The 25,367-nt window shown below is 46.3% G+C and overlaps 6 protein-coding genes across 6 annotated transcripts; 3 read left to right on the forward strand and 3 right to left on the reverse strand.

Moving 5' to 3' along the window:
* Positions 1-1,791: 1,791 nt before the first annotated feature.
* Positions 1,792-2,420, reverse strand: CCR75_009301 (uncharacterized protein; the record flags this gene model as incomplete). Its single annotated transcript, XM_067967342.1, has 2 exons — positions 1,792-2,256; positions 2,280-2,420. 2 exons carry the CDS (start codon positions 2,418-2,420, stop codon positions 1,792-1,794), a joined length of 606 nt encoding a protein of 201 aa, XP_067818605.1.
* A 3,779-nt stretch (positions 2,421-6,199) lies between these two features.
* Positions 6,200-7,843, forward strand: CCR75_009302 (uncharacterized protein; the record flags this gene model as incomplete). Its single annotated transcript, XM_067967343.1, has 1 exon — positions 6,200-7,843. One exon carries the CDS (start codon positions 6,200-6,202, stop codon positions 7,841-7,843), a length of 1,644 nt encoding a protein of 547 aa, XP_067818604.1.
* Positions 7,844-8,286: 443 nt separating this feature from the next.
* On the reverse strand, positions 8,287-12,398 carry CCR75_009303 (uncharacterized protein; the record flags this gene model as incomplete). Its single annotated transcript, XM_067967344.1, has 2 exons — positions 8,287-9,302; positions 9,385-12,398. The coding sequence occupies 2 exons, from the start codon at positions 12,396-12,398 to the stop codon at positions 8,525-8,527; spliced, it is 3,792 nt and encodes a 1,263-aa protein (XP_067818603.1). The 3' UTR covers positions 8,287-8,524.
* Positions 12,399-12,623: 225 nt separating this feature from the next.
* Positions 12,624-14,903, forward strand: CCR75_009242 (uncharacterized protein; the record flags this gene model as incomplete). Its single annotated transcript, XM_067967284.1, has 1 exon — positions 12,624-14,903. The coding sequence occupies one exon, from the start codon at positions 12,624-12,626 to the stop codon at positions 14,901-14,903; it is 2,280 nt and encodes a 759-aa protein (XP_067818594.1).
* A 720-nt stretch (positions 14,904-15,623) lies between these two features.
* Positions 15,624-17,501, reverse strand: CCR75_009305 (uncharacterized protein; the record flags this gene model as incomplete). The annotated part of the gene is made up of 1 exon (XM_067967346.1): positions 15,624-17,501. The coding sequence occupies one exon, from the start codon at positions 17,499-17,501 to the stop codon at positions 15,624-15,626; it is 1,878 nt and encodes a 625-aa protein (XP_067818601.1).
* Positions 17,502-17,646: 145 nt separating this feature from the next.
* On the forward strand, positions 17,647-19,620 carry CCR75_009306 (uncharacterized protein; the record flags this gene model as incomplete). Its single annotated transcript, XM_067967347.1, has 1 exon — positions 17,647-19,620. One exon carries the CDS (start codon positions 17,647-17,649, stop codon positions 19,618-19,620), a length of 1,974 nt encoding a protein of 657 aa, XP_067818600.1.
* Between the last annotated feature and the right edge of the window lie 5,747 nt (positions 19,621-25,367).

Genomic DNA, 25,367 nt, shown 5'->3' on the forward strand with positions numbered 1-25,367 from the left:
CGTGAAGTGTTATTTTCTTGGCTATGCAAAGGATCACAAAGCGTATAGACTACTATCGCGGATGACGGCTCTATCATAATTTCAAGAAGCGTGACATTTGCCGAGCGTTTCATTTCGAAGGCAATGAAAAGTGAAGACGAGAAAATTATCGACATCATTGATGATGATGAAAATTTGGAGACGTCGACACTTAACGACAATAGTTTGGAGGTTCCAGCAAATGATGAAAGGCTTCGGACTCCGCCACTTCGAGTTTGCCGTGATCAGATTCGTGGAAAAACTTGTTGGTCCCGATCCAACGACCTTTGCCCGTTGGCATTCTCCGCCAGGCCTCAATTCAACCGGCTCTTGATTCCTTCGTAAGTCCCCTCACATTCTTAGTTTCTACTCGGATAATCTTTTACTGTCGAGAGCCTGCGGCTTTCCCGCCTGCTAGAGAGTTTCCGTCCCATTTGAGCTGATGGTATAAGCCGTATAGATCCCCTTGAGACATATGTTGACTTGTCGCCAGGTACTAAACTCTCATATGGCTGCCTTAGTACTGGGGAGGACTTTGAACACTCATCTGGGTGATAGAGTGCTAAAAAAAACGTGTCGAGTATGGTCCAGTCGTCCTGGTTGACCATCTCCGTGAATGCTGAGCGATATGCCGTCAGGGCTTTCAGACCCGCAAAATGACGGCGCAACTGGGACGTAATGCCAGTAGCTTTTGCGGCGTCCTCACCCGTGATGGACTGGATCTCGGCCTTGTATAGCAGAACACAGATGATGTGACGAGCTAATCTTCCGTTATAGAGTATATCACACCGTCGGTGAAGGTCGTCTCCGCCGTATCCGCTGTCTTTTAACCTCCGTCAATTATCTGAACTATCAATGGGAGGTGCCAGTGAGGACAGGGCTACTTGGCGCAAAGTTCTTTACTTCCAATCCTCAAGCCATCTTTTAGTGACATCGTCAGACACCCGGTCTCGTTGCACGGCGAGACGACCATACATACATTCGTAGCGCCATACCGCGGACCACGCCACAAGGGTTTCACCGATAAAAAAACCTGCAGGAGTCGGATGTTATGAGGAAAGCGTCGTGCCTTGGTAAGAAGATGCCGCGGTTCCATTTGGACCACCTTGTTCCAGTTAATGTCACAGGACCCCACCGCTGGGAACCCACTAAGTGCCGTCCTCGGCCACTCCGACTCAAGGTCTTGCAACATGTCCTGCCAGGACCTCGATCCTTCTATTTGTAATGTGCTGGACCTCCCGCCGTCACGCAGCACCGGCTGCTTAGCTCTCTGATCACGATGAGTGAACAGTGTCGTGGACTGGTGACGAATTGCTAGACTGGTATGGCCACTATCCCGGACTGCTCCCCAACGCCTGGACTGGATCGATCCTTGAATACGAATACCCCGGCGATGGCAGTTCTGGTAGGAATTGTGGAGGAATGGTGTCTGCACTACCGTCCGCTAGGATACACTTCCAAATTTAGTGCTGGGATCAGGACCTTGCAACTGTTGAAGATCCGTGTTAAAACTCGAACGTCGTAAAGCGCCGCCCGCGCGGCCGCCCAAGATTGCCATTGTATCATCACCGAATCCGGGATACGATAGTCTAGTTGCAGCCGCTGAGTTGGTCTGCAGAAGATTTGTCGTCATTCAGCGGAGCTGGGCGTTCTCATAGCTGGCGGCCACCGTATTCACCCGGAACTCGAGAAGTGCGGGATACCGGGGTGACGCCGAGCAACGGAGAATCAACTGAATATCTTGGCGCAATGTGTACGTCATGTCACCGACTGTTAGTCTAGTCGACAGCTCGTTGGTGTCACCCCCCAGCGAGGCCGAATCGCAGCACCAACAAACCCTGCCAGACTCTCGTCTTCTCCTTTCATCTCCTTTTTACTGATCTCATCTTGCGAAATATCCATATCCTCACCACTGCCATCATCAGCCGAGACCCCAGAGTCGTGCGGACCAGGTAGCGTGCAGTGAACGTAGAACAAACAGTGACGGTCTGTGTACCGGAGTATAAGAGGGAAATTTATTGGGTCCGCTCTTTTGGCTGTCGCTATCATCTCGACACATGCTGATACAGTCAAGATGAGCTGCTCCCCTGTCTCAATCACATTGTTAGCCTTAGTCATCGAGCTTGGCCTATATAGGCAGTAGTTCCATGGTGATGAATATTGCTTGGTTGCCTGATCACGTAAACATCTCGTTGCAAAAAAATGGCTGCCGTAAGAAGCATGGCGCTTCCTCTCTAGCTATAGTGACCGATTGGCATTACCCTATTCGTGGTGCTGGCCGCGTATTCTTCCAGATACCATATAGATTGTTTGGTTGACTCTTTAATGGACATTGCCATCCATCCTCGCCGTACATTTACCAGGGTCTTCAGCCGCTCCACATGGTCAAATTGATCCGTCATATGTACTTAACCTGTACATTTAAGCCCCCGTTTCGCACACGTCGCAGCCCTATTCAGATTTGTCTTCACTTGTGCTAGGTCGTCGTTGGCCAGTGCTTGTACCATCGCAAGCGCCAAACAATTCCCTGGTGCCGACGTGGCGACGTGCCGCAACCGCAACACTTGTAGAATCGAATTTTCCGTGCCAATTCGGTCTCAGCGGGCATCTCCATAAGCTGCCTGTTCAGGCTGTCCGCTTCCTGACGCAGGCTTCGTAACTAAGCACATTCCTTTTGCTTCAAAGCTACCAGTTGAGGCGTAATTGGCACTTGTGGTGGTGGGCTCTGAAGAATGCGTAGCTGCACCACAGAACTATGAACAGGCACAGATAATGGTTCCACTTCTCGCGCGGCCAACCTCTCTTCGTCGCTCCGCGAAGTAATGTCCGCCGTCCCCGTCCTTCCTGTAACACAGAACTCCTCATCAGGATCTGCGAGGGCTGTGAACTGGGAGGATTTAGTAGCCCGACGGGTAGATATCGCTATACCAGCCGATGCGCACGATGGCGCGAAGAAACTCGGGGCAACCTGTTAACTGGACCGTTAATTTTCATACCGTGGAAGTGCGAGAGTTGGGTGTACACGCGTCAAAGCTCTCCAGCTCCACCTCAGCACTAATATGTTCTGTGAAAAATGCAGTAAGCCGCAGATTGTCCATAAAACGTGTGACGTTATAGAGCAATGCGACGTATTCTGTTGCAGCCGTTAGTCTGGTGCCGTAGATCCAATCTGTTGGATCCATACTAACCCCGCGCTCGGAGCATGAGACTTTTGAAGCTGATACCAACGGCGTCTGAACGTGACTACCGTGCGCTGGAATTTCTTCGCCGCAGTACGGGTGAAAAAATGGATTGACCATTGACCCTTGTTGTAACTTATACTCTTGACTTGACTCAGCATCATATGAAGGTACCCTAGGTTCACTTGTAATCCTTCTGCAGCCAGCAATATGTCTTTCTTCAACGCTTGAGTATGCTGTCGGTTGGTAGTGATAGTCCGAGCACTAACGAGAGAAAAGGACAATTCGCCCTCCACTTGCATCAGAATTGATGTCTGGAACCGCAAGCGGTCCTTCGTAGTGAAAATTTTATTGAGAAAATATGGCAGACCCCGGCTGACGATGTGGCCCTCTGCCAAACCCTAGATAACCTTCCACTCATCTTCGGTGCCAGTTCGGAGGCGCGGACCCGATCTGTCACGACCTGTGGATGCACATATTACCCTCAGCCGTCCGATTTCTTCCAGCGAATACTTGGATAGAATTAAACATATACATTTGGTAGTTTTTAGTCCATGGCCCGTGTCAATAGATTGACCGTGGACCGCCTGCCCGTTACTTTTGCTGCCTATTATTTTCGCACAGATTTCCTTGACCACTTGACTTTGCTGGTCCTACTCTCGAGAATGGTCGATAAAGACCAGGAAGAGTTTTACAGATCCCGACATATTCCTCGGGCGTGCATACACCAGTTGGCATAAGAGCAGCCATCCACGACGCTGACTTCTTCAAAAATCCTTGGAGCTGAGCCGACTCGGCCCCTTTGAACTTGGTGTATTGCTGCTTCGTCGTCGGTGCTTGATCGTGTGGTATGTTTAGCGCCTCCAACTCAGCCGCAAACAAAGCTGCCACAGTGGCTTTCCACGCCTCCCGTAAAATTGCCTCTGGAGCGGCTCGAAGTTCCGTCGTCACCGCCGCAAATATGTGCTCGTCACTCATTTGCGGAGGTAGAACGATCACGGGCCCGCTACGACCCGTCACGTCCACGCTCCGCTGCGCAGACAAAGCTCCCCCCTCGCGCCTACATCGCCGCGGGCCAATCGCCTGGGATTCAGACCCCTCGAGTCTGGCCTCCCCTTCTCGCTTGGCTTTGGGCCGCTCAACTGTGCAGACCTCTCCCCGTCCACCCTACTACCCGCACTGGGAGGATTTTCTACCACCTTACGTGGATGAGCCCCTTGATCACCGTCTTCCCCGGTATAAAGAACACCTCCATAAAATTCGTTTAGTATCTGCGGGCTACGGCTAGAAGACCCATCGTCTTTATCACCGCGGCGCGGAGTCGAGTGTTCCGCCCCCCCTGCCCACTGCCTCCCGAGTCTGGAGGATAGAGTTCTTGTGAAGCTGCCCACCCCCTACTGATCCAGAGGTGCCGTCCATCTCGCCTTGATCACCACCCGACGCAGCTAGTGACGCGCTCGCTTTAACGGACTAACTAAGGCTAGCCCGGGTCCTCAGTCAAATCTTTGCTCCGTGCACGGCGATTTGGAGAGTGGCCATTAATACGGACGTTGTCGCCGATATCTAGCTAACAATAAATGAATGGCGTGGTGTAAAGTATGGGCTATTGAAATTTGAAATTAAAAAATCATTTGACAGTAAGAGCTCCTTTTTTAAATGATACATTTATTCATTGCTAATTCTCACTCTAAATTACTTATCCGAGAATAAAGGTCCACATCTAAAATTGATATCTCCGCAACTATTTCTTTATAATTTTTATTAAACTAAACCGCTCCTACTGAAATAATTTCCATCACAATTTTTTTTGTAATAGTTTTCACTTCAAGTAAGTAAATGGTGTCGATGCTCCTCTGCATCAGATCAAAGGGAAGTCAGCTTCAATAATTTACCCAACGGTGATATGGACATCGCCTACGCCGCTCACCCTTGAGAGCCAGGTATAGGACATGTGTTGGTTCGCTTTAAAGTAAATTGTCAGCAAATGATCGTAGCTAATCTATGACTCCGTTTCTTTTTTTAGCTGTACCGTACACGCGGGTCGCACAGCCCTTGAGCAGAGGGATGCGTGGACCACCATGAGGCCTTATAACACGATTGTAATGTGCAAACTGCCGAGCTTCATTGGTCAATCAGCCAAAGCGTGGCGGGGCATATGCACTTTTGGCAACGCAAAAAACATAACTTTTTATAAATTCGAGGCTGTGGACCTTAGCAAATAAGGGGCTCTACATGAAACATTAAGCCATCGATCCTTAATTAGTGGTTAATTAATTATGCTCATGAGCGCTCACAAATCTGTTCGTACGTACCAGCGCGGATTACTGATCCGAGGTCAAATTTCATGTTGATTCAATGGTGATCTTAAAAATCATTTTAAAATTTGTTGAAAACGGGTTGCAATAAACTTAAATTTATACGGTACGAGCGCTTTCAGCAATGTTCGCGATAGAACCGGCATCTGACCCTGATCGTAGAAGATCGATGGGACATACGGTATTGTATCAGCTTCTTCCTAGATGTAAGTGCAAGCGTCGAAACTGTAGCTCACACTGTACCTACATGAACATTTTCCCGTTGTTAGGTAGTCAAGCGCCTATTTAGCTTAAAATTCGAAAGTATCACAATGTTACGGCGCTTTAAGTCGATTTTATAGCGTTTTTTACCATAAAAAAAGGCTCGCTCGTTTTCCCAGTCAAATATTATAGCATCTGGTCCGATCAGCCACAAGAAATCAAGCCAGTGCCGGCTTTCGTTCCTTTACATTTTAAACAAAGTATAAATGGCTCTACCATCTTCCAAGATAAAATTCAAAACATGCGGCATGTCGAGCGCGATCTGATTCGCTACCACATGCGCCGACTTCGCTCTACAATCGGACCAGCAAAAACGTGAGGCAGAGAGGCATTGAGCCCGCCCCCCAATTCCTGTCTTCATATCGCAATTTGCCCTGGCAAAAAGTATTTACGAGACCCACAACTTTTTCGCATCGTTCGTTAAGAATGCGTCTTCATCATATTTTACTGGCATCCGCTGTTGCGGTGTTCAGCAGCCGAGTTCTTGGAGCTGCGACACAAGAGAATCGCAACTTAGTAGCATTCGATAAACTCGAAGGAACGGCTGACGGGCCAACAGATGACGATGCCGATGTGGACGCTGATACCACGAATAAGGCGCTCCAATCTGGCGCGACTTCTGATCCTGCTGACTCCCCCGCCGTGTCGACTACGGCCGTTGCTGGTTCAAAGAATGAAGAAATTAACAGCATTCTTACACGTCTTCAGTCCGATTTGCTTGATCTCATCGGATCGGATGATGGGTCCAAACCTGTCGATCCTAATCCATTAGGTGAAAACGGAAGCAAGCTCACGAAATTGATGAATTTCTCGGATCCAAACTTCCTTAAGATTCTCAAACCGCTCGGTCTCGGTGGCTTAATTGATGGCGATCTCAATGTAAAGCAGGAACCGGGGGCCCCTACGGCCCCGGAAAATCCAGTGGCTCCGGCGACTCCGGAGGCTCCTCTAGCCGATGACACTGATCGCGACGAGTTGGAAGCTGCAGTCGCCGCCATGATCAAGAAGAAGAAAATGCAAGCGAATGGTTCCGATGGCCCAAACGACGTTGATCCCACTGATCCAACCCTTAAGAAGGGATTGAACGATGACGAGACTTCCGGTGAGGATTTGTTGACTACGACCAAGTCATCGGCGCTACCCACGGACGACGATGGTCCTGATTCTACGTACCTTTCGTCGATTGCCAAGACTCCAGTCGTTCCCACTTCCAGCGATGAGGACAATGACGATGACATTAACTCGTTAAACCCCACTTTAGACAAAAAGACTGGAGTTGCTAATACCAAGTCTTCTGATACTGGTGTCAAGTCACCTACTACTGCAGGTGATGGCAGTGGAACGGACTCAGATTTTGACGGCAAGTTTGATAAATTGCTTCAAATGAGTGACAGTGAACTCGACGATCTAATGACTTCAGACAAGAACAGTTCTGCTGCTCCTTACTTGGCAGCTGCTCAGAAAATGTTGGAGCCCGTGGAAAGTGTGCCTGGTGAAAACAAGACTGCCAAAGGCGAAGCGTACTTGAGCAAACTCGACAGTATGCTGAAATTGTCCGACAGTCAACTCGACGATATGCTCGACTCGATGGATATTACTTCGCTCGAAGGTCTGAAAAAAGTTGCAGGCACCAAGGACGTTGCTGTGTCCGAGACCACTACGACCTCACCTAATACGGCCAAGACCACACCGTCTTCCAATACTGTTTCGAAGTCTGCACCAGTCTTGGACGATGGTCAAAGCGATGCCGATGTTCTTTTTGAAAAGACGCCCGAGAAGGAAGATACGCTCGAGGTTATTCCACCTGCAGAGGAAAGTAGCTACTTGAAGGGTTTGTATGCGCTCTCGGACGATGACTTGAAGGCGCCGGCTCCGGCTCCGGATACCAAATCTCCCCCTAAGACAATTGATGATAACTCGAAAACGGAGGACTCGATGTCGGATGTTGAAGATTTTGACACGTCCGAGTGCCCTACGGGATTCTTCGGACACATAAAGTCGTGGTGGAAAAACACAGTGGGCGGTGGGGACAAGTGCGCGTTAGAGCGCCGACTTCGCGTGGTTGTGTAGGATCTGATGCTTAAAAGGGAGGAGCTAATGGTTTGCTTATGGTAGATTTCGTAGCGACATATTGTCATGAAATTCGTGCCTTGTTTCAATAGACGATTAAGCGCGTTATGAAGTTTACTTTTAAATGATATGTGATGTCACGAGCTAGATGTTATTATTAAAATTTCAGGCAGCATTCCTTCTTTATGTACTAGAAGCAAGAAGTTTGCCCCTGCTTAGATTAGCTTCGTGCAGTTCATGAAAGTGACTAGGACTTTAATCAGAGATCACGTCAAATTCGGGTCCCATCGCCATTAAGTCTCTTGAAAGCTTCATCGTTGCGCTTAAGACATTTGGCGATGAGACACGGAGGAGCTCATCGACATATAAAAATAAGAATTCACTAAAAATATATAAAAGAGGTGAATCTCGAGAGAGACATCGTAATTTCTAAGCTTTTTGGGGGCAGATGTAGGTAATGTTTTGCTCTTATTTATTTATAAATTTTCGGGTTCACTTCATACTTCCCCGAGCCCTTATTACTAACCCTATGACCAAAAATGTTTCTAACAAGAGGGTATTAAGAAACACGACGTTCAAAATTTCGACGTTCGACAGTTTTCATAAACCGGCAATTCCTGACAAAAGTCCTCACCACTTCATGTTAGTTCTTTATCCCATGCGTCTACGGAAGCACCTCATTTAAAAGATCCGATAAAACTCTGGCGCGCGGCGACGAGCCCATTTTCTCTCATATTGCGTCCAATGCGGCCACTGCAGTGCATTTAGAGTGTCGCAGATCTCCGCAGCGAGCTTTTCCTCGGTAATAATCTTGATCCGATCGGCCGGTTCCATGTCCTGCGCCTTGCGTAAACGCTGTAATCCAAGTCCAAACGCATCATCGTGGCGGTCGTGGAGCAGGGATACATGCAGATACGTAACTGTTTCGACGTCTTCCCACTTCTGAAGAGCGGCGTAGACTGTTTCAAAGTCCTTCCAGTGCGCTAAATCGCCTAAAGCACGAGCTTTACGAGCCAATGCATCCGCCAGAATCGCCTTTTCCTTGTCCTTATCTTTACGCAATTTCATTTTTTTTGCAGGCTCGTCACTAGAGACACTTCGTGTGCCAAAGAAACGGGCGAGATCGTCCTCATTGATAAGTGCGAGCACAGCATCCGCTGCCTCAATAATCTCCGCCAAGTTGCTACTTCGTAGAGACTCCGAGTCAAAATGATGGAGCTTGGCTTGCAGAACTCGCAAGTGATTCGGATATTGTGCCACAAGACGCTGCCACGCTGGCAAGAACGTTTTTTTACCAGCAAGCTTGTTCGTTCGCTCAAGCAGAAGGTCACACATGGCTTCCTGTGTGATCTGTTCTTCTTCACGCTCGTCTGGAAGCTCCTTTGTATCGGCTTTATCGACAGGAATTAACGAAGGAATCACGTACGAAATCTCAAAGCCACTCGGTCGTCGGCCACTCCTGCGAGAAAACACACACACGATTTTTAGTCAATTCTTTTCGAATCAATCCAGAAAAAAAATAATCACTTTGATCAACCCACCCTTTTAGATCCGCGTTCTGGTAGCCAAAGTGAATACTTCCTTTTAGCACGTCTCCTTTCGTTGAACCCTTAGGCCATTTGTCCTGAGCAGGCTCTCCAAGAAACAACGCCACGTACTTTTCTATCGATAGGCGCTTTTTGTCCAAAGGTTTCAAGCCCAATGCTACATTGTCTTGGTGTCCATACACTGACGCTTGAATCTCCTTGATTTCGTGGTGAAGTTCCAGCATCATTTGTTTGAGTTTCTCTAATTTACTCACACTCTCGTGACGCACTTGCGCTCGAATGAGATATGAACCGTTCTGCAGCTTCGTGTCATTCCAATACGCGTCTGAAGAGCCCAGATACTGTTTCTTGTGGTCAAAAATCATCATTAATTGCGCTTCAAACGGAGACTCGTACAGTCGATTATGGAGGAGAGGTAAGTTTGGCACGACTTTACCCGCTTCACTTTTCGTAAAGGGGTACGTGAGTATAAGTTGATAAACTTGACGCTTGTCTGGAAACTCGTCGCGGCTTGAACTGAGCGGAGAGATCTCAGCTGTAGTGGGACGGATGTGCTGTACATACTTGGTAAAGCTAATCTTAGGAGCCAACGTCTCGTGGGTTACTGTGCTCGAAATCACGACCTTGTGGGACTCTTCTCCTCCAATGATTACAATCTTCTCTTGGTCAGGTTTAATTCCATGGAAATGAATCTCCACGTGCACAATCGAGTCGCCCAGTGCACTCCAGAACTGTCCCAAACAAAACTCCGTGGTCAATCCACCCACTAGATCCATACTGAAACCAAGCTCCTGTCCAGGTGCGAGCACAAAAGCTTTGTGGAAGGACGACGCACTCTGTCGTACAAAGGGCTGAAATTGAAGAGCATCAAACATAAAGAGTTTTCCTGAAGCATTCGATTCTACGCGAGAGTTGCAGTCTTGAAGAGGACGTGATATGTGAATATCTGCCCAAGTCGCTCCTTGTGGAGGAGTGACGAAACGACGAATGATATGTCCAGGATGGAACTCCGTGCGATACTTTATCACCATTGTCGCATCTTCTGGTTTAATTACAGTGACGGGAATAGTAAAGAGAGCTTTACGACTTGCGTTTTTCGTATCGTAGGCTACAATCTCGCCATAGTGCACACCTGGTGCCAAGTGTTTCGTCGTCACGAGAGCTTTAAACGTCCTTCCACTGTGCATTAACGCCATGTTTTGTCCTACATCAATCCAACGCGTCGACGGTACAAGACGGATATGCTGTTCAAAGTGAATTTTGTCCATTTGCGCTGCTTTTTTGTGAAACACTGGGGTGACGGTGACAGTCACTTCGTTCGTGTCATGAACAAAGTCGACTCGGTCACGGAGGTAAATTCCACGAGAGCTTTCATCGCCTGAAGAAGTTTTAATTGCATAGTAAAGAGGAAATTGCTTGGTTCCATCAAATGCGTTGCTACGAGTCAAGTACTCGAACGCTGGCAAGACTTGGATCAGACCTTTGCCTTGAGCGTACACGTCCACATTTGGTATTTTCATAGCCGTATTCTCCAGCGCGCGACGGATTGAATACGGCGTATAGTCGACTTTAAGGCGTTTTAATCCACTCACGAGGAGTGCGATATTTCCAGCACAATTCGGGGACGACATGGACGTGCCATTCATTAATTTTTTCTTGTCTAGCGTCCAATTCGGCACTGAAGCAATCGCAGCTCCTGGGGCACAGATATTCACGCCCACGTCTCCATCAAACGTAGGTCCACGGGACGACCACGTATAAGCCGTGCCCACTAAATCGTTCTCTCGCATGATATACTCACTCTCCATCATCTCGGGCGAAACGTACGCACCGACTCCGAGCATACTGGAAGTTGTGCCACCGGGTGCCCCCACTGTGCCTAGTGCCGGGCCTTCATTCCCAGCACTCACGACAAACGTCACATTGTGCTCGTCTACGAGTTCATTGCTTAATTCCACAATGCGTCCATAATTATGCAGCGAAGCAAACTCTCCATAACTCATGTTAACAATGTCGACATTGGCGTCCATGACAGCGAGAATTGCACGACTGAGCGCCGACGTTGTCTCCATACTCCCAAGTCTTGCATCGCCAATCTTTACGGCTACAATTTGTGCTCCTGGAGCAACGCCGTTGCATTCGATTTGATCCGGATAATATGCGGCAACGATACCCGCAACATGCGTCCCGTGCGCTCCAACGTCATTGACAATACTCAACACGTTGCCATTATCGTAAATATTGAGCACAAAATTGAGCTGCGACTCAGTAGAGAACGTCGCGTACTGCCGCTCGTGTTTAAAATTCGTCATTGCGGGGATTCCAGTAAAATTACCAGTCTCGGTCGTATCTAGAGCTGCACGCCAATTTGTCCCGTCATGAAACACGACGACGTCGTAGATCGGTCCTGGATCTTCACGATTCTTCGCAAGCTCTTCCAATTGCTTAAGTTGTGCCTTCAAATCTTCTTTTTGGCGTAACACGGCGGAATCAGTGGTAGAAATGCTATTGGTTTTGCTCCACTGAACCAGTTGTTGTTGCACTTTATTGACTGCACTTCGTTGTTCGATGTCGAATTTCTCTTGACGTTCTGTCTTGAGACGCGCGACCAACGGACCAGGGAACAAATGATAGCCAGCGACACTCCCGACATGGTATTTTCCGTCCTGACTCGGTCCCCAGTGCGGATTAAGCGTCAAGGTGCGGTTATCCGCTAGTTTTAAAAGACCGTCCGTAGCTTCGATGACTGTCGACGTGTCGACGTCTCCCGCGCCTGTGGCATCGACGATGTCAATAATCTTTGGGCGTCCGTCTGGCGTCATCTGGAGCCCAATGGCTCCTGGATCCACACCCGTGTCGAAAATAGCTACGATGGCATCGCGACCGTCGTAATCCGGATATTGATCGAGGAATCGGTCTGCAAGGGTCTCTTGCTTGGGCAATAGCGACGCCGTCGGGAATGATTTCATTCGACTTGGAATGTGGGCTTTTGAATTTGCAATAGCCATTTTGATGATATATTTTAGATCTATGACAGGCAAAAGTATATATTCGTACATTGCGTCAAAGATCTAAAATATGTCGTTAAAATTGCTATTGCAAATTCAGAAGCCCCCCCGTGGAATTAAAGAATCCAACCCACAATTTATTTTTAATCTCAAAATTATGCCAGTCGAATGTCGAAATCTGATGTACCCATATTCGCAGCCAAGCATAATTAGCTGATCAAACAAATGTACGCAGGTGTGGACAAGTATGGAGGTACACTAGTTGGAGAAAATCAACCCGATGGAACATCACTAAGTGCTCCAGCTTCAAATGTTGGCTGTTCACTTGAAGATGCGATCGAAACAGCTTCTGCGGAAGAGACCGTGGTGGTAGACGTGCCATACTCGTATTTCGAAGACGAAACTGACCCAAAGTCGGTCATCTCTGGGGTGTCCAAGGTGCTTCTCTCCGCTCAATTGAATCCCGAAGCCGGTGGTCTCATGTGGGTGGAGCATAGCAATTCTCAAAAAGCTTACAAAAACGTCGTTGCGATGTCTCAGATGACGTCCATGCTCCGCGACCATGATCGAAACGCATGCTATGGACGTGGAATTAAGCATGCAATTCAAAAATTTAAAGCTGATAGAGGTTATGCCCCTATAGTGCTTGACATTGGCACAGGCACAGGCCTGCTGTCTATGTTTGCCGTAACATACGGGGCCGCCCACGTTTATGCGTGTGAAATGTTTGAGCCCATGGCCGAGATTGCTCATCACGTGACACAAGCGAATCATCCAGACAAGATTACAGTATTCAAGCTACGGTCGACCGACTTAAAGGTTGCTCCCGATAGAGAAGAAGACCGAGACTTTAAAATGACGTACCACCTCCCACGACGTGCAGATTTGCTCGTATCAGAGCTCTTTGATTCGATCTTACTTGGGGAAGCAGTATTGCCAACGCTTCGGCATGCAATGCAGCATCTGCTGATTCCAGATGCTGTAATTGTGCCCAAGAGGGCTACAGTGTTTGCTCAAGTTATCGAATGCGCGCCACTTTATCACTTTAATGCTTTCGATGTCGAGTCTACCAGGGGTCCAAAACTAGCTCGAAGTGATTTGGCTTGGCAATGTAAAGGTGGGAAACCCGCGTTACCATTGCATTTTCGTGCTTTTGAAAACGAGTCGAAATTCTTAACGAACCCAACAAAGGTGTTGAGCTTTGACTTTACGAAATCAACATCTGAAGAGGCGACATATGACGAGATTATTGTTGACGTGATACGAGCTGGAACTGTTCAGGCGGTTCTCATGTGGTGGCACGTGAGTTTTGATGACTGTGACAAAATAGTGTATTCGACCCAATCAAGGGCTCAGAATTGGCAGGATCATTGGGTTCAGGTCGTCTTTCCTGTCACTGAGAATATCCCCGTGCAGCCTCTTGAAAGACTCGTGTTACGTGCTCATCACGATGACCTTCGCATCTGGTTTGATGTTGAAAGTACTCTAAGTAACGACAATACACTCACAAAATTAAAGCGCGCTATCGTCACTGAAAAAGAACCGTGCATCTGTGGCTTGCATCTCCTGTGCAATGCTGAGCGAATTTCCATGCTAAATGACCGTTCCCGTCGCGAAAGCTATGATGCGTCCGTGTCTTTAGTCGTGGCTGACCTAATAAAGTCCGAACCTTTGCGTCAACTCTCGTGTCTTGACATCAGCGATGGATCTTTTGGTGCGCTACTAGCAGCTTCGCACCCAGAGATTAGGAGCGTGACGTCAATTGAGTCGAAAGCAGTATCCGCACGGATTTTTGAGCAGATATTATCGTATAACAATTGTCCAACCGAGGTTCTTCACAGTGGTGTTAAAGGTTTGTGTCCTGAACACTTGCAAGGAGACGCCACAAGCGTCGATTTTCTCATTGGAGAGCCATTTTACTATTCCATGCAGAACCTTCCTATTTGGCAAGCCTTTAACTTTTGGCTACGACGATCAGCTGTGGATTCATTACTGCACCCAAAGGCACGTGTGTTACCAGCTCGAGCCCGTGTACTGGCCCAAGCTGTGCAATTTGAGCATTTGCACCAAAGTTTTGGTGCAGTTGGCAATGTCTGTGGCTACGACCACAGCTTCTTTGATCGGTATCAAGACGACTACTACATTCGCAATTTTCCATTTCCAGTCTACATGTATGCGTTTGAGCAGGCTTCAATTATCATTGAAATGGCTGCTTTGGACTTCATGCACCCGATTCACTCGATAGATACGAGCAATGTGATAGAGCTGAAGAACTCTGCAGCGAATGCTGTGATTGTATGGGTCGAATATGTCTTGGATGTTGCTGGCCAGTACGTGGTAACAACAGGCCCTGCTGTACGCTACGCAAAGCAGCTCATTCGTTTTCTCCCACCCGTGCCGTCACTAGCATGTGTTACAGGGTCGAAGCGTATTGTGAAAGCTACGTTCTGTTTTGACTCATTGGAAGGAACGATCGATATGAACTTTGAAACCGAGAATGCATGATTAAGCGCAAACTTGACTGCCGTGTATTGTGTAGAGATAGAATAATTTTTGCTTATTGACTATATGAAAAATAATTGTGCTGACTACTTGCTAGAATAGGGCCTTGTCAGTGAAACATGCTGCTTTAGAGGAATGTGGACTATTCTTAAAGGGTAATTTATTCCCTGTTATCTAAAAGCAAAGGGTTATACTGCTTTTGCTGTACGTTGAGGGTGCTTGCCCTTTCCATTCTTAACCATACCGCTCTAGCAATTAGTCATAAGTTGGTCGAACCCGGAAGACTCACGCTCGTAAACATCAAGACACCCAATCGCATTTTAAAGGAAGTGGGGCGAGGGCGCGCACACTTGTTTAATTTATCGGTCGTTTCTTTTCGAACGGCCCGACTTCTTTCAGATTTTGATTAAACTTAATTTACCCACCTGCCAAGCATCATTGGGAGCACCAACAGTCATTTTTAACAACAAATCATTATTCAATAAATGTTGAGAGGTCTCGATGGCAATTGATACCATCACTAAAAGCGATACCTTCATTGTGAATAGCTAGATCATAGGCGTTAAGAATTTGCTTCTTTGAGGCTTAACGACAACCACTATATTCTTGCTCGACGGACTTGTTACATTAATCTGCTACTCAATTTGACACCGATAATTTGTTCAACAATATCTTCCGAGTTAACTCAATCAATATTCTTCAAGACTAACTTTAGTATTTCCTTTAGTTGCCAATTTGCTTGTCTGTTAAACGCCATTTCATTGTCTCGAGTTCTCTTAACAGCACCAAAGTCACATTTTTTTGAATGTCCAATGACCACACTTTCGTGCGAGAGCGGGTTACAAGTTGGTGTAAAATGTCGGCATTTTCTTCACTTGTTAGTGTAGCTACAACACTGTGCAGGAATGTCCACAACTCCAGCGGGGTATCACTTCGATAAAGTTGTGCCACATTGACAATTGTTAAGAAATAGGCGCCCAAATCAATCGCTAGTTCTGTTAGCACTGGACTTTTCAATTCAGGCGTCACCGTTGACAACATGGACTTTTGTGTGAAAAACTGCTGTACGAGTTCCAAGAACTCGAGTGCCTCGGCATCTTCGGGCTCGGTTTCAAAGCCCAATTTGCGAGCTGTCTCGATATTCTGCTTGACTTGTGCAGCTGCGTTGATTCGTGCACGAAGGCGGCTCACAAATTTCCAGCGCGTAGCTGACTGAAATGGAGGACCACGGACCGACGCACCCGGTGCCAAGACATTGATCGGTGGAAAGACACGGCTCTGCGCAAGCGAGTACTCTAGACTGACGTAATCGTCAACAACCGACACAATCCGTTCCATAAACTCGGTAGCGATTTCTGAGCTATCTGGAGCATCGCCTAATACGAAAGACGTGAGCGAAGGCCCGCCTTCTTTTTGAGTCGAACCTTTAAATTGAGCTGAACGTTCCATCAACACAGTGTGGGCACTAAGGCTTGCGTGAGCCGCACGAGGCAGCTTAAGGGACTGTATCAATCCCTCTACTACCATAGTATGCGACGCCAAGTCGTCATATACGATAACACTTTGATCAGACTTGCCATTGTGCATGAGAAACTCGGCCACTGCACAGCCCGTGAATGGTGCCAAATATTGCAATACCGGCGAGTCTCGGTCGCTCGACGCAATTATTGTCGTGTAGGGTAAAGCCTCTGATTGCTTGAGTGCATCAATAATTTGATGAATTCGAGACAAGCTCTTGCCGATACAGACGAACACAAACTGCGGCGGCTGCTCTCCGTTTGCCTTGGCTTGAGCAACCTGGTAAGCCATCATTTCTAGTGCTATACGCGTCTTGCCAGAGCTTCTTGGTCCTAAGACTGCAAACCGATGTCCGTGCGCCATTGGATGGAGACAATCGACTGCCACTAGTCCCGTCTTAAATGGCAAGTGAAGAGGGGTACGTGCGATAAGACCGGGTACGCTCTGTGTACCCCATGTAACTTTGATGCGATCATTTGCTGTTGCAACGTCGCTTGGTGCTTGCGTATCGAATTGATGTGGTCGACCGATCGGGTCTATAACGGCGCCAGCAAAGGCTGCGACGCTCCCAGGGATCTCGAGCTGCTTGCAATGCAGCGTCACGTCCATATTCTTCATCACGGGTTCGGTGCCACGCGCAGACAGAAGCGCTATGTGCACCACTTTTTCCTCCATAAACAGCACAAGCCCCTGACTTATAGAGTGGCCAGACGCGTCTGAAACGTTTACAACGCTGCCGATCGTTGCGTGACGTAGCCCTGAGACGCGTGCCAATCCATTTTGCACGCCTATGATGACGCCACTAATTGGTAGCTCTGCCTGAGTATTTAAAAGCACATCATCTGTGGGTAGCGGTGAATGTTCGTCCTCGGCGAGCTTCATAAAATCCAGCATCTGCTGGGCTAGCGCGGATTCCGAATCATCGAGGCTTGCGCGAGAATTGATTGCACCACACGCGTGAAAATTACGGTTATGCGTGGAAAAAGTGGAACCCCAATAAACGCTACACCAGCGTTGGCTCTGTGGCGTCCAGAACGAAGAGCGTAGAGCCCGCGAGACCCATTTGGTCCGGAGGTACCACATGTGTTTATCTAGCAGTGTAGAAAATTCATAATTTAGCTTTATTCGAACATACAGGTCTTTGAATTCTAAAAGTTTTCGTGGTGCATGTATACCTTCCGCATAATCGGATGGACTGGTATACCTCACGGTCCGATATTTATTAAGCATGAGCCTTGAATCGACGATCTCACCGCTCGTCGCTTCTAGTGACACCGAGCTACAGTGCTATCTCTCAGATGCCTGTGCGATTGAGCATCTTTCAATCCTTCTTGATGACTTCTTCACGCGCGGGATAGCGCTACAAACGAATCTTGTTGGCAGCCAAGACGTCGACGTCAACGCCACCGCACTATCGATATCAGGTCGCGCCGTATTCTCTCTGTTTTCGCGGCTTCTGGATGCTCCACAGCTACTACAGCAAGCGTATGAGTCCAGCTTGCTGCACGTGACACGGCTAATCCCGTTTTGCCAGCTCTATGGTAGTAAGAATCAAGAGACAATTGCCGAGCTTTTGGAAGCAGTTTGCGACAATGTTGCTGAATTTCCCGCAACTTTAACTGTCCTACAGCAACTGTACATTCGGCAACTCAACGATCTCTTCAAAGCTGTGAGACAAGCTGACGTAATGGATCTCATACACCGCTACTACGAGCTAAGTCTGTCCGTAGGTGGCATGACAACCGCAGAATCGGTACTGAAGATTCTTTTGCTAGGCAAAAAAGAGCTGTCAAAAGAGCTAAGAGAACAGAGTCATTCATTGCTTTATAGACTCGTGCAGTTTTACGAGGTAGTGCTTCCGACTTTGCAGCGGCAATTGTCGTCTTTGGACAAGAAAACGGCATCTCGAGTAGTTTTAGTGATAGCAGAGATCAGATATATTTTGTTGCTTGTTCTTGGGCGCTGCGTCGATTTTGAGTTGGACAAGCCTCTCCAATCGGGAGTGTGTGAAGGTAAGGTGCTGGCTGGATTCCACACATTAATCAGCGGATGCGTCGACGAAGACGCAGAACATGGCTCGTATTTCAGTGATTTATGGTTTCTATGCGAGTACAAGGACAAAGTCTCGGCATTTTTTCATCGCCACGAATTGGACCAGGAGAATTTATCGTATTTAGCATTAATGATCGAGCAGCTCCCGAGGCGTCGATTCCTTCCATCGTTGGTAATTAAAGAGTCTCTTGCTATAGAAGAGGTCAAGTCGAATAGCGGTTTTGAGGAGATTGAACGTCAGGCAATGGATTTGACTGCACTGGTGCACCAAGTAAAAGACCTTTTTCCTGATTTGGGAGAAGGGTACATTGAGCTCTGTTTATTGAGTGCTGATTCACAAGTAGAGACGGTGATTAATTTTTTATTGGAAAGTAACCCTCCGCCTGTCCTTATTGATGTATCACATGATGTAAAACCCTCGGATATCGAATTTAAGCGTGTTGAAGCACTTTTGAAAGGTAATTTATTGCCTGCTTACGAAAATAAAAAGCTGGATCCGAATCGAGTATGGGTGGGTAAGAAAGCAATGGAAACGAGCTACGATCCACAGATTGAAGTAAAAGATCAGCAAGTAGCTAACAAGACCAAGGAACTTGTTGCCATGTATGAGGAAGAAGATGACTATGCCTATTCGAGTGGCACCGACCGTGATGGTGGCTTTGACAGCCGAGGCGATGGGGTGGCTGTCCTCGACGAGTACGACGACGATTACAATGACGAGTTTGATGACTTTGTGCCGTTTAGTATTCGCGATGGCGGACTTGGAGATAGTCAGGATGTTGTTCGTGAGCAGAATCGTCGGATTCGTGCAAAGGAGGAGAAAGATGCCTTTTGGGAAGGCATGAAAAATAGAAACCGTGAAAGCGTTTCGCTTAAGGCTGAAGAGATGGATTACGACGAAGAGAAAAAGGAAAGTGATAATTTTCGTGATAGGATTTTGCGCTCCCCCGCTGCTGCTGAATCGACACAGAGCTCATCTAATTCTAAGATTTCAAATCCTCGTCAAAAAGACAAAACTCATGGAGAGAAGAAATCTTATGAGCTGTTAACACCGCAACAAATGCAGCGTCAGCGAGCGAAGAAAGACAAGAATAAGGCTAAGATCGCGAACCATAATCGGAAGGATCGTGCATTAAAGAAAATGGGCTAATTTCCTTATCTAAACCAACGTGCAGGCATAATTAAGATTAATTGTATGTTGGATTTAGTTGACAAAAGAAATATCTGCCGAAATTGCTTTGAAAATGACCTACAGGTTCTTTATCTTATGCACCAATAAAAAAGCAATGTTTATTGTCGTATGAAAAGAGTAAAAAAGCTTTTCAAAACCATTAAGCTTTCGACAAGTTAAACATGAATCGACCACATTTTTTTTCCCTGAAGATATATTCTTAGCGAAATCACAATTTAGCACATGACCCTTTTTAACAATAATTCGCACTTAGTGTCGTTGACGTTAGATAATAGGAGGTTCGCTAAGGTACCGCAATTTAATTTTGAGGTGTGAATTACTAATTCGCCACAACATAAATGCGTTGACCGCTTACCTACTCATAGCCTTGAGCGTGCTCTTAGGCGTCAGCGTTAAGCGAGCTAGTAGTAAAATCATTTGGTGCTAGGGCCTATGTATCGATGCGAGTAGTGGAATGAGTGTGATTGCCCGTGGGGACATTAGAATCCCTGTTGACCATTGATAATTCTTTGCGTCCTTCATCTTCTGCCCAAATGAGCGCAAGAAGCCACAACTTCATAGTGTTCCTGTAACGGGGCACACATTGGTTGGAGAACCTTTGTTGTGATTCCACAATTTTTTTTTTTAAATTTCAAATTTGCACACTAAAATTGTTATTCCCACAATTTCTGTAAAGACTTAAATTGCTATTAACAATGTTGAATTAAGGCACGTAAACCCAACAGCATGAAGCAAGGGCATTTTATACTTGTTTGTCTTGTTGTGCAGTCCAAGAACAAAACAGAAGGAAGCGCCGTGCCAATATAATAGAGTTTGGATTGGCAAATGTCATTGCTTTAACGGGCTAAAGTTGCCCTAATGTTACACAGTCCCCGTTAAGTACACTTGGTGTACTTAAAGGGATGGTCAATTACTAAATTAAAGTAATTAGACCCAGCACTCGAGTGTGGTTCACATTTGTGACCAACCCTTCTATATGTGATGCACATAGGTGCATTCACATTAGGAGGAATGACGCCTAGCGTCATCCGCTACGCGAGGTATCTGGAAAGATACGCTCGCAATACATATTAAGTGTTATCTATAGAGATTACATTTTGATTGATTGGTAGAAATAGGTATCTATATTTAACACGAACAAATATAAATTAGTCTGAAAACTACTTCCTACTTGATAAGTGCGCACGAGGAGCCGGATTACCGCTCCCGTGACGACTCTTAATCACAGTACTTAGTGTGTTGGGTGAGGTCGCCAACGCGCCCACCACAACTACCTCACTGCACGCAAGAGAAGGTGGTCAAACCGCTTTCTCGCTGTGCTAGGGTGCGTGTCTAAGAAGAGCGTGGCCGCATTACGACGTGCCCATCTACTCAAATCGTGCCCGCGGCAGCGCATACGGACGAGCTCGGACTATCGTGGCGGCAAGTTGTCTCCAGTCGCCACCGGCTTCGTAAAGATCGTCGATGGCATCGCCCGTAAATAATTCCGATGCAATTGTACCTGTACAGAGTGAAAATGGCGTGCAATGTGCGCTACAAAGCTATCGCATCGCATATGAGCAAGCGAATGCGGCACTGATAGCTTCATCGACATACCAAGATGCGATACGTTCTCCTCAATCCAAGGTTTGGAGTGACGCGATCAAGACTGACCCAGATGCATTGAATCAAAAAAACATGGTGCATTGAATCACAAGAAAACATGGAGTGCGGTCAAAAGGTGATCTGAACCAATTGAGTGTTCGCAGTTTAGAGGAAAGAAAATAAAAAAATGATCGATTTAAGGCTCGGCTTGTTGCATTGGGTTATAACCAAAATTATGGTGGGGATTATTACGACACGGATTCTCCGTGTCTTCCCGGCAGTGTGTTGTCATATTTCGGTATGAATTTTCGCCAGTATGATGTTGACACGGCCTTTCTAAATTGAATATACATCTCTGTGCCTCAAAGTGTTAACATGGACGCGAGTCAAGTATTAAAGTTCGAACTAAATTTGTAAGGACTAAAACAATCTGCTGCAACATATTTTAAGACCATATCGAGCGTTTTTCGCAAAATGGGCTTTTCCATGTATTTTGGACCCGCGCATATTCGTCCGTAACGATGAAAACCATTCGGGAATATGCTAATTGGAGGTAATACTGCAGGATCAATTGTTAAAAGTTGCAGATGAATTTGTTAGTCATTTCAAGCTAGAGACGCTAAGCAACGTTTAATATATTCTCGGTATTGAAGTGACGTACGAGCTGCAGAAGAAGAAGCTCAAGATCAGCCAAAGTGCGTGCATCGACAGAATGGTCGAACGTTTTTTACCAAAGTGGACGCGAAAATGGTTGGCAACCCAATCAACAATTTTTTTCTTTTTTCGAGCATGCTTGAGAATTCTGACCGGGGAACAACGCACCGGTGTATTATTTCCACCATATCGAGATGGTACCAAATCCGAGCAGTCGTCCATAGTATTCAAGCCCCCTCTGGACACAGTGGCTTGGGCCGTATCCGCACTTTCATCGTCTCACGGGTTAGAAGAGACAATGATATCATGACTTGGACTCTTAGAGTCAAATTCGCAAGGAGGTGAAATTGGCGGATTGGTGCCAAATATGATCCACCACCATCGGTTCACTTTCACTCCTGGTTTAAACGCACGATAATTGAATCAAGACGTCGTCCTAATCGCCATGATGATGCACATTTTGAGTGATATTTTCACCAACAACAACGTCCACATACTTAGACTTGGGTAGCTTTTAAAATACCAACCACTTCCACACACTTAGACTTGGGTAGCTTTTAGAATACCACTGACCTCGTAATTCCAGTCGTTTTAATTCATAATTTCGAACACAGTAGACCTTCACACCATCTGCATACCCAAAAACATGCAGCGGAATGCCTTTTTATCTAACTTTTGTCGTTTACCTTTATCGATGCGCGCGTACCCTTGCGATCCGAAAACTCGCAAATGCGACAGGTCTGGCTTCGCTCCAAAGCAAACCTCAAACGGATTCTTGTTTAAGTGAGAAGCGCAGGGTACACGATTCGTAATACATACCGCATTATTTATGGCTTCGGCTCACCATATCATCTCAACTTGAATGTAATTAATCATTGACCGTGCTCGTTTCGTCAGCGTCCGGTTCATCTGCTCAGCCGTTCCATTTTGCTGTGACGAATACGAAACTGTAGCTTGGTGCATAATTCCAGCCTGTCGCCACACTTTATCATGGCTATTGTTAATATATCCGCCAACATTGTCGGTGCGAATACATCTAATCTTAGCATCCAACTGATTCTCCATCATCGACTTGTACTTGATAGACTTATCGACCACGTCCGACTTGTGCGCAATATGATACGCGACAACATATCGTGACAATCGTCAGTAATTGTTACCATTAATCTCGTTCCACACAGTGACTTGGTCTCCATGGGACCCATCACGTCACTATGAATTCACGTCATTCTGAATTAGTTGAAGTAGTGGCGTCGTCTTACTTTACCGTAACTTGACTTAGGAAATGGCTTTACTGACGACTTGCAAGTCCACAAACTTCACATATGTCATCTTGGTCTTCCACATTAGCAGACTTATCTTCCATCGTGAATCCACTGACGCATTCTTGATTTTTAACGCCTTCATTGGTAGACGTTCTGATCGAGCGTGCCATGGACTTGGACTCACATTTGGCTCCACCGCGAACCACTTCACTCATGTTTGCAGATTCAACTTGTTCACATTCGAGAGCAAACAATTTCACCTTCTGGGTCACTTGTCTCACCACTTCATGCTCGTTCGTGATCTCGCATGTAACATTTGAGAGGTTATGTCAACCCTTAAGCAGAAAATTCAGCAATCGAAAGAAGTCTACAATACAGTTAAGGAACGTAGAGAACGTCTTCGATGCGGATGGACTTCTTGTTCTTCATTAAAGCTCGAATCGTCCCAATTCCAGCAGCTGTTACAGTTCCCCATTCGCCGAAATTTTAACCAACGTGCTGAGTGATCGTATTTCCGCAAACTCATCCTTGAATGGACACATGTGACTACTTGGACCACTGTCAATTTAGTCCCTTGTTCACTCACGGTAAACGCTTGTTCCGCATTCTTTTTCTTGTCAGGATTCTTCCAGAAATCTTGTTTCTTGTGTCCATATCGATTGCAGACATGACACTGTCCGGATAACTTGTTTCCCGTTTCCTTGGATCGAGCTCCCCCTGCTCTTGAAGCGTCGAGTAGCCTTCAAAGCAATTTCCCTTTATCCTTTCGAGCTATGACTTCGTACTCGCGACTAGGCATCTCCTTGGCTTGAAATAGATGGATGTCCCTCACGTTCTCAATAATCTTGACGATCTGATCGTATTCTTCGAACATATTCCAAGCAAAATCACGAGCTGTTCATCTCACGACACTTCATCTCCAATGGCTTACATCGGCGAGCAAAAGTTCACCGAACTTCAGGAAGTGTCCCATCACACTTCCACCCTTCTGCATCTTATATTCATGCACTGGCGACGCATCTGGACTCGATTATGAATGCTTCGACGAAGAAAGAAGCTCTTCTAAGTCTCATATGCCTCAGCCTTCGACCCTGCCAACCGAACCATGAATTGAAGACGTGGACTGACCATCGTGCATACATTCGCGAAGGCCTTCATGTCGTTGACTTTCCAAGCATACGCAATAGCATCGCATTTCACTCGAAGCCTTCGTAGAATCGAGATGGTCCAGCAAACCTTTCTTTGCAAGCTCTATTCGCGTATTAAATTCTCACACGAAATAATTGTCCTCATTTAGAACAGAATTGCATCTGCCATAATTGGGCTCATAAACCTATTCAGGTATATATAGCGGAGTAGTCGACTAGTCGGGAAGGAAGTAATTTGGAAAGTATATTAGTCATTTAGAGAACCTACTTTGCATTCGGCTAGCTAGCGCAGAAGAAGCAATAAGAAGGTCGTCCATCAGCCGTTATGTAGCTACATTTCAGCTACCGTTTGAAGCCCACAATCTGTAGTTTATAAAATAACGACGGTAATAAACGTAACGATGATATTGAGCGGCCACTACGTTTCCATCGTCATCATCTCCTAGTCGCACTTATGTAGTATCGTAGATTTTTGTTGACATTTTGGATTAGAACCTCAAATTACAAAAGTTGTGTAAAATTATTGTTTGCGAATTTAAATTACTATTTAATTATTGTAAATAGTTGTGGGGGCAATAATTAAGAAAGAGCGGTTTGTTTGAATTTAAATATAACTTCCACGGTCGTTCGTTACTTTTTTCGAGAAGGATGCAACTGGCTCTACTCAGTGGCTAGAGTGATTTATCTGATTAAACAAATAGATCTTCTTTGCAAATAGCTCTTCTTTGAAGTAACAACACTGCTAGTGGCTAATTTTAATATACACAATTAAATGATGAGGTTGTCACGCTTCCTCGTGAATAAATATTAACCTGAAGCTGTTTTGGCTTAGGTTTCATTACAGTCATTTATGGGAGAAGGGGCAATCTCGTATTCAATATATGTTTGTATTCGAGTGAGCTAGATCTTGACGCCATAGCAGTGCTTCCACTCAATAGATGCACTGTTTTTGGTGAAGCTTATTGGTGCATTGACTTAAAAATAAGGATTTAAAGTTTGTCTGACTTGCAGACGTTGTGGACGCGTCTCAAAAAGTGATCGACTCAGTCACTCG

Source organism: Bremia lactucae (genome assembly GCF_004359215.1).
Source record: "Bremia lactucae strain SF5 chromosome Unknown BlacSF5_NotPlaced_65_SHOA01000022.1_46493bp, whole genome shotgun sequence".
NCBI classification, from domain to species: Eukaryota; Oomycota; class Peronosporomycetes; order Peronosporales; family Peronosporaceae; genus Bremia; species Bremia lactucae.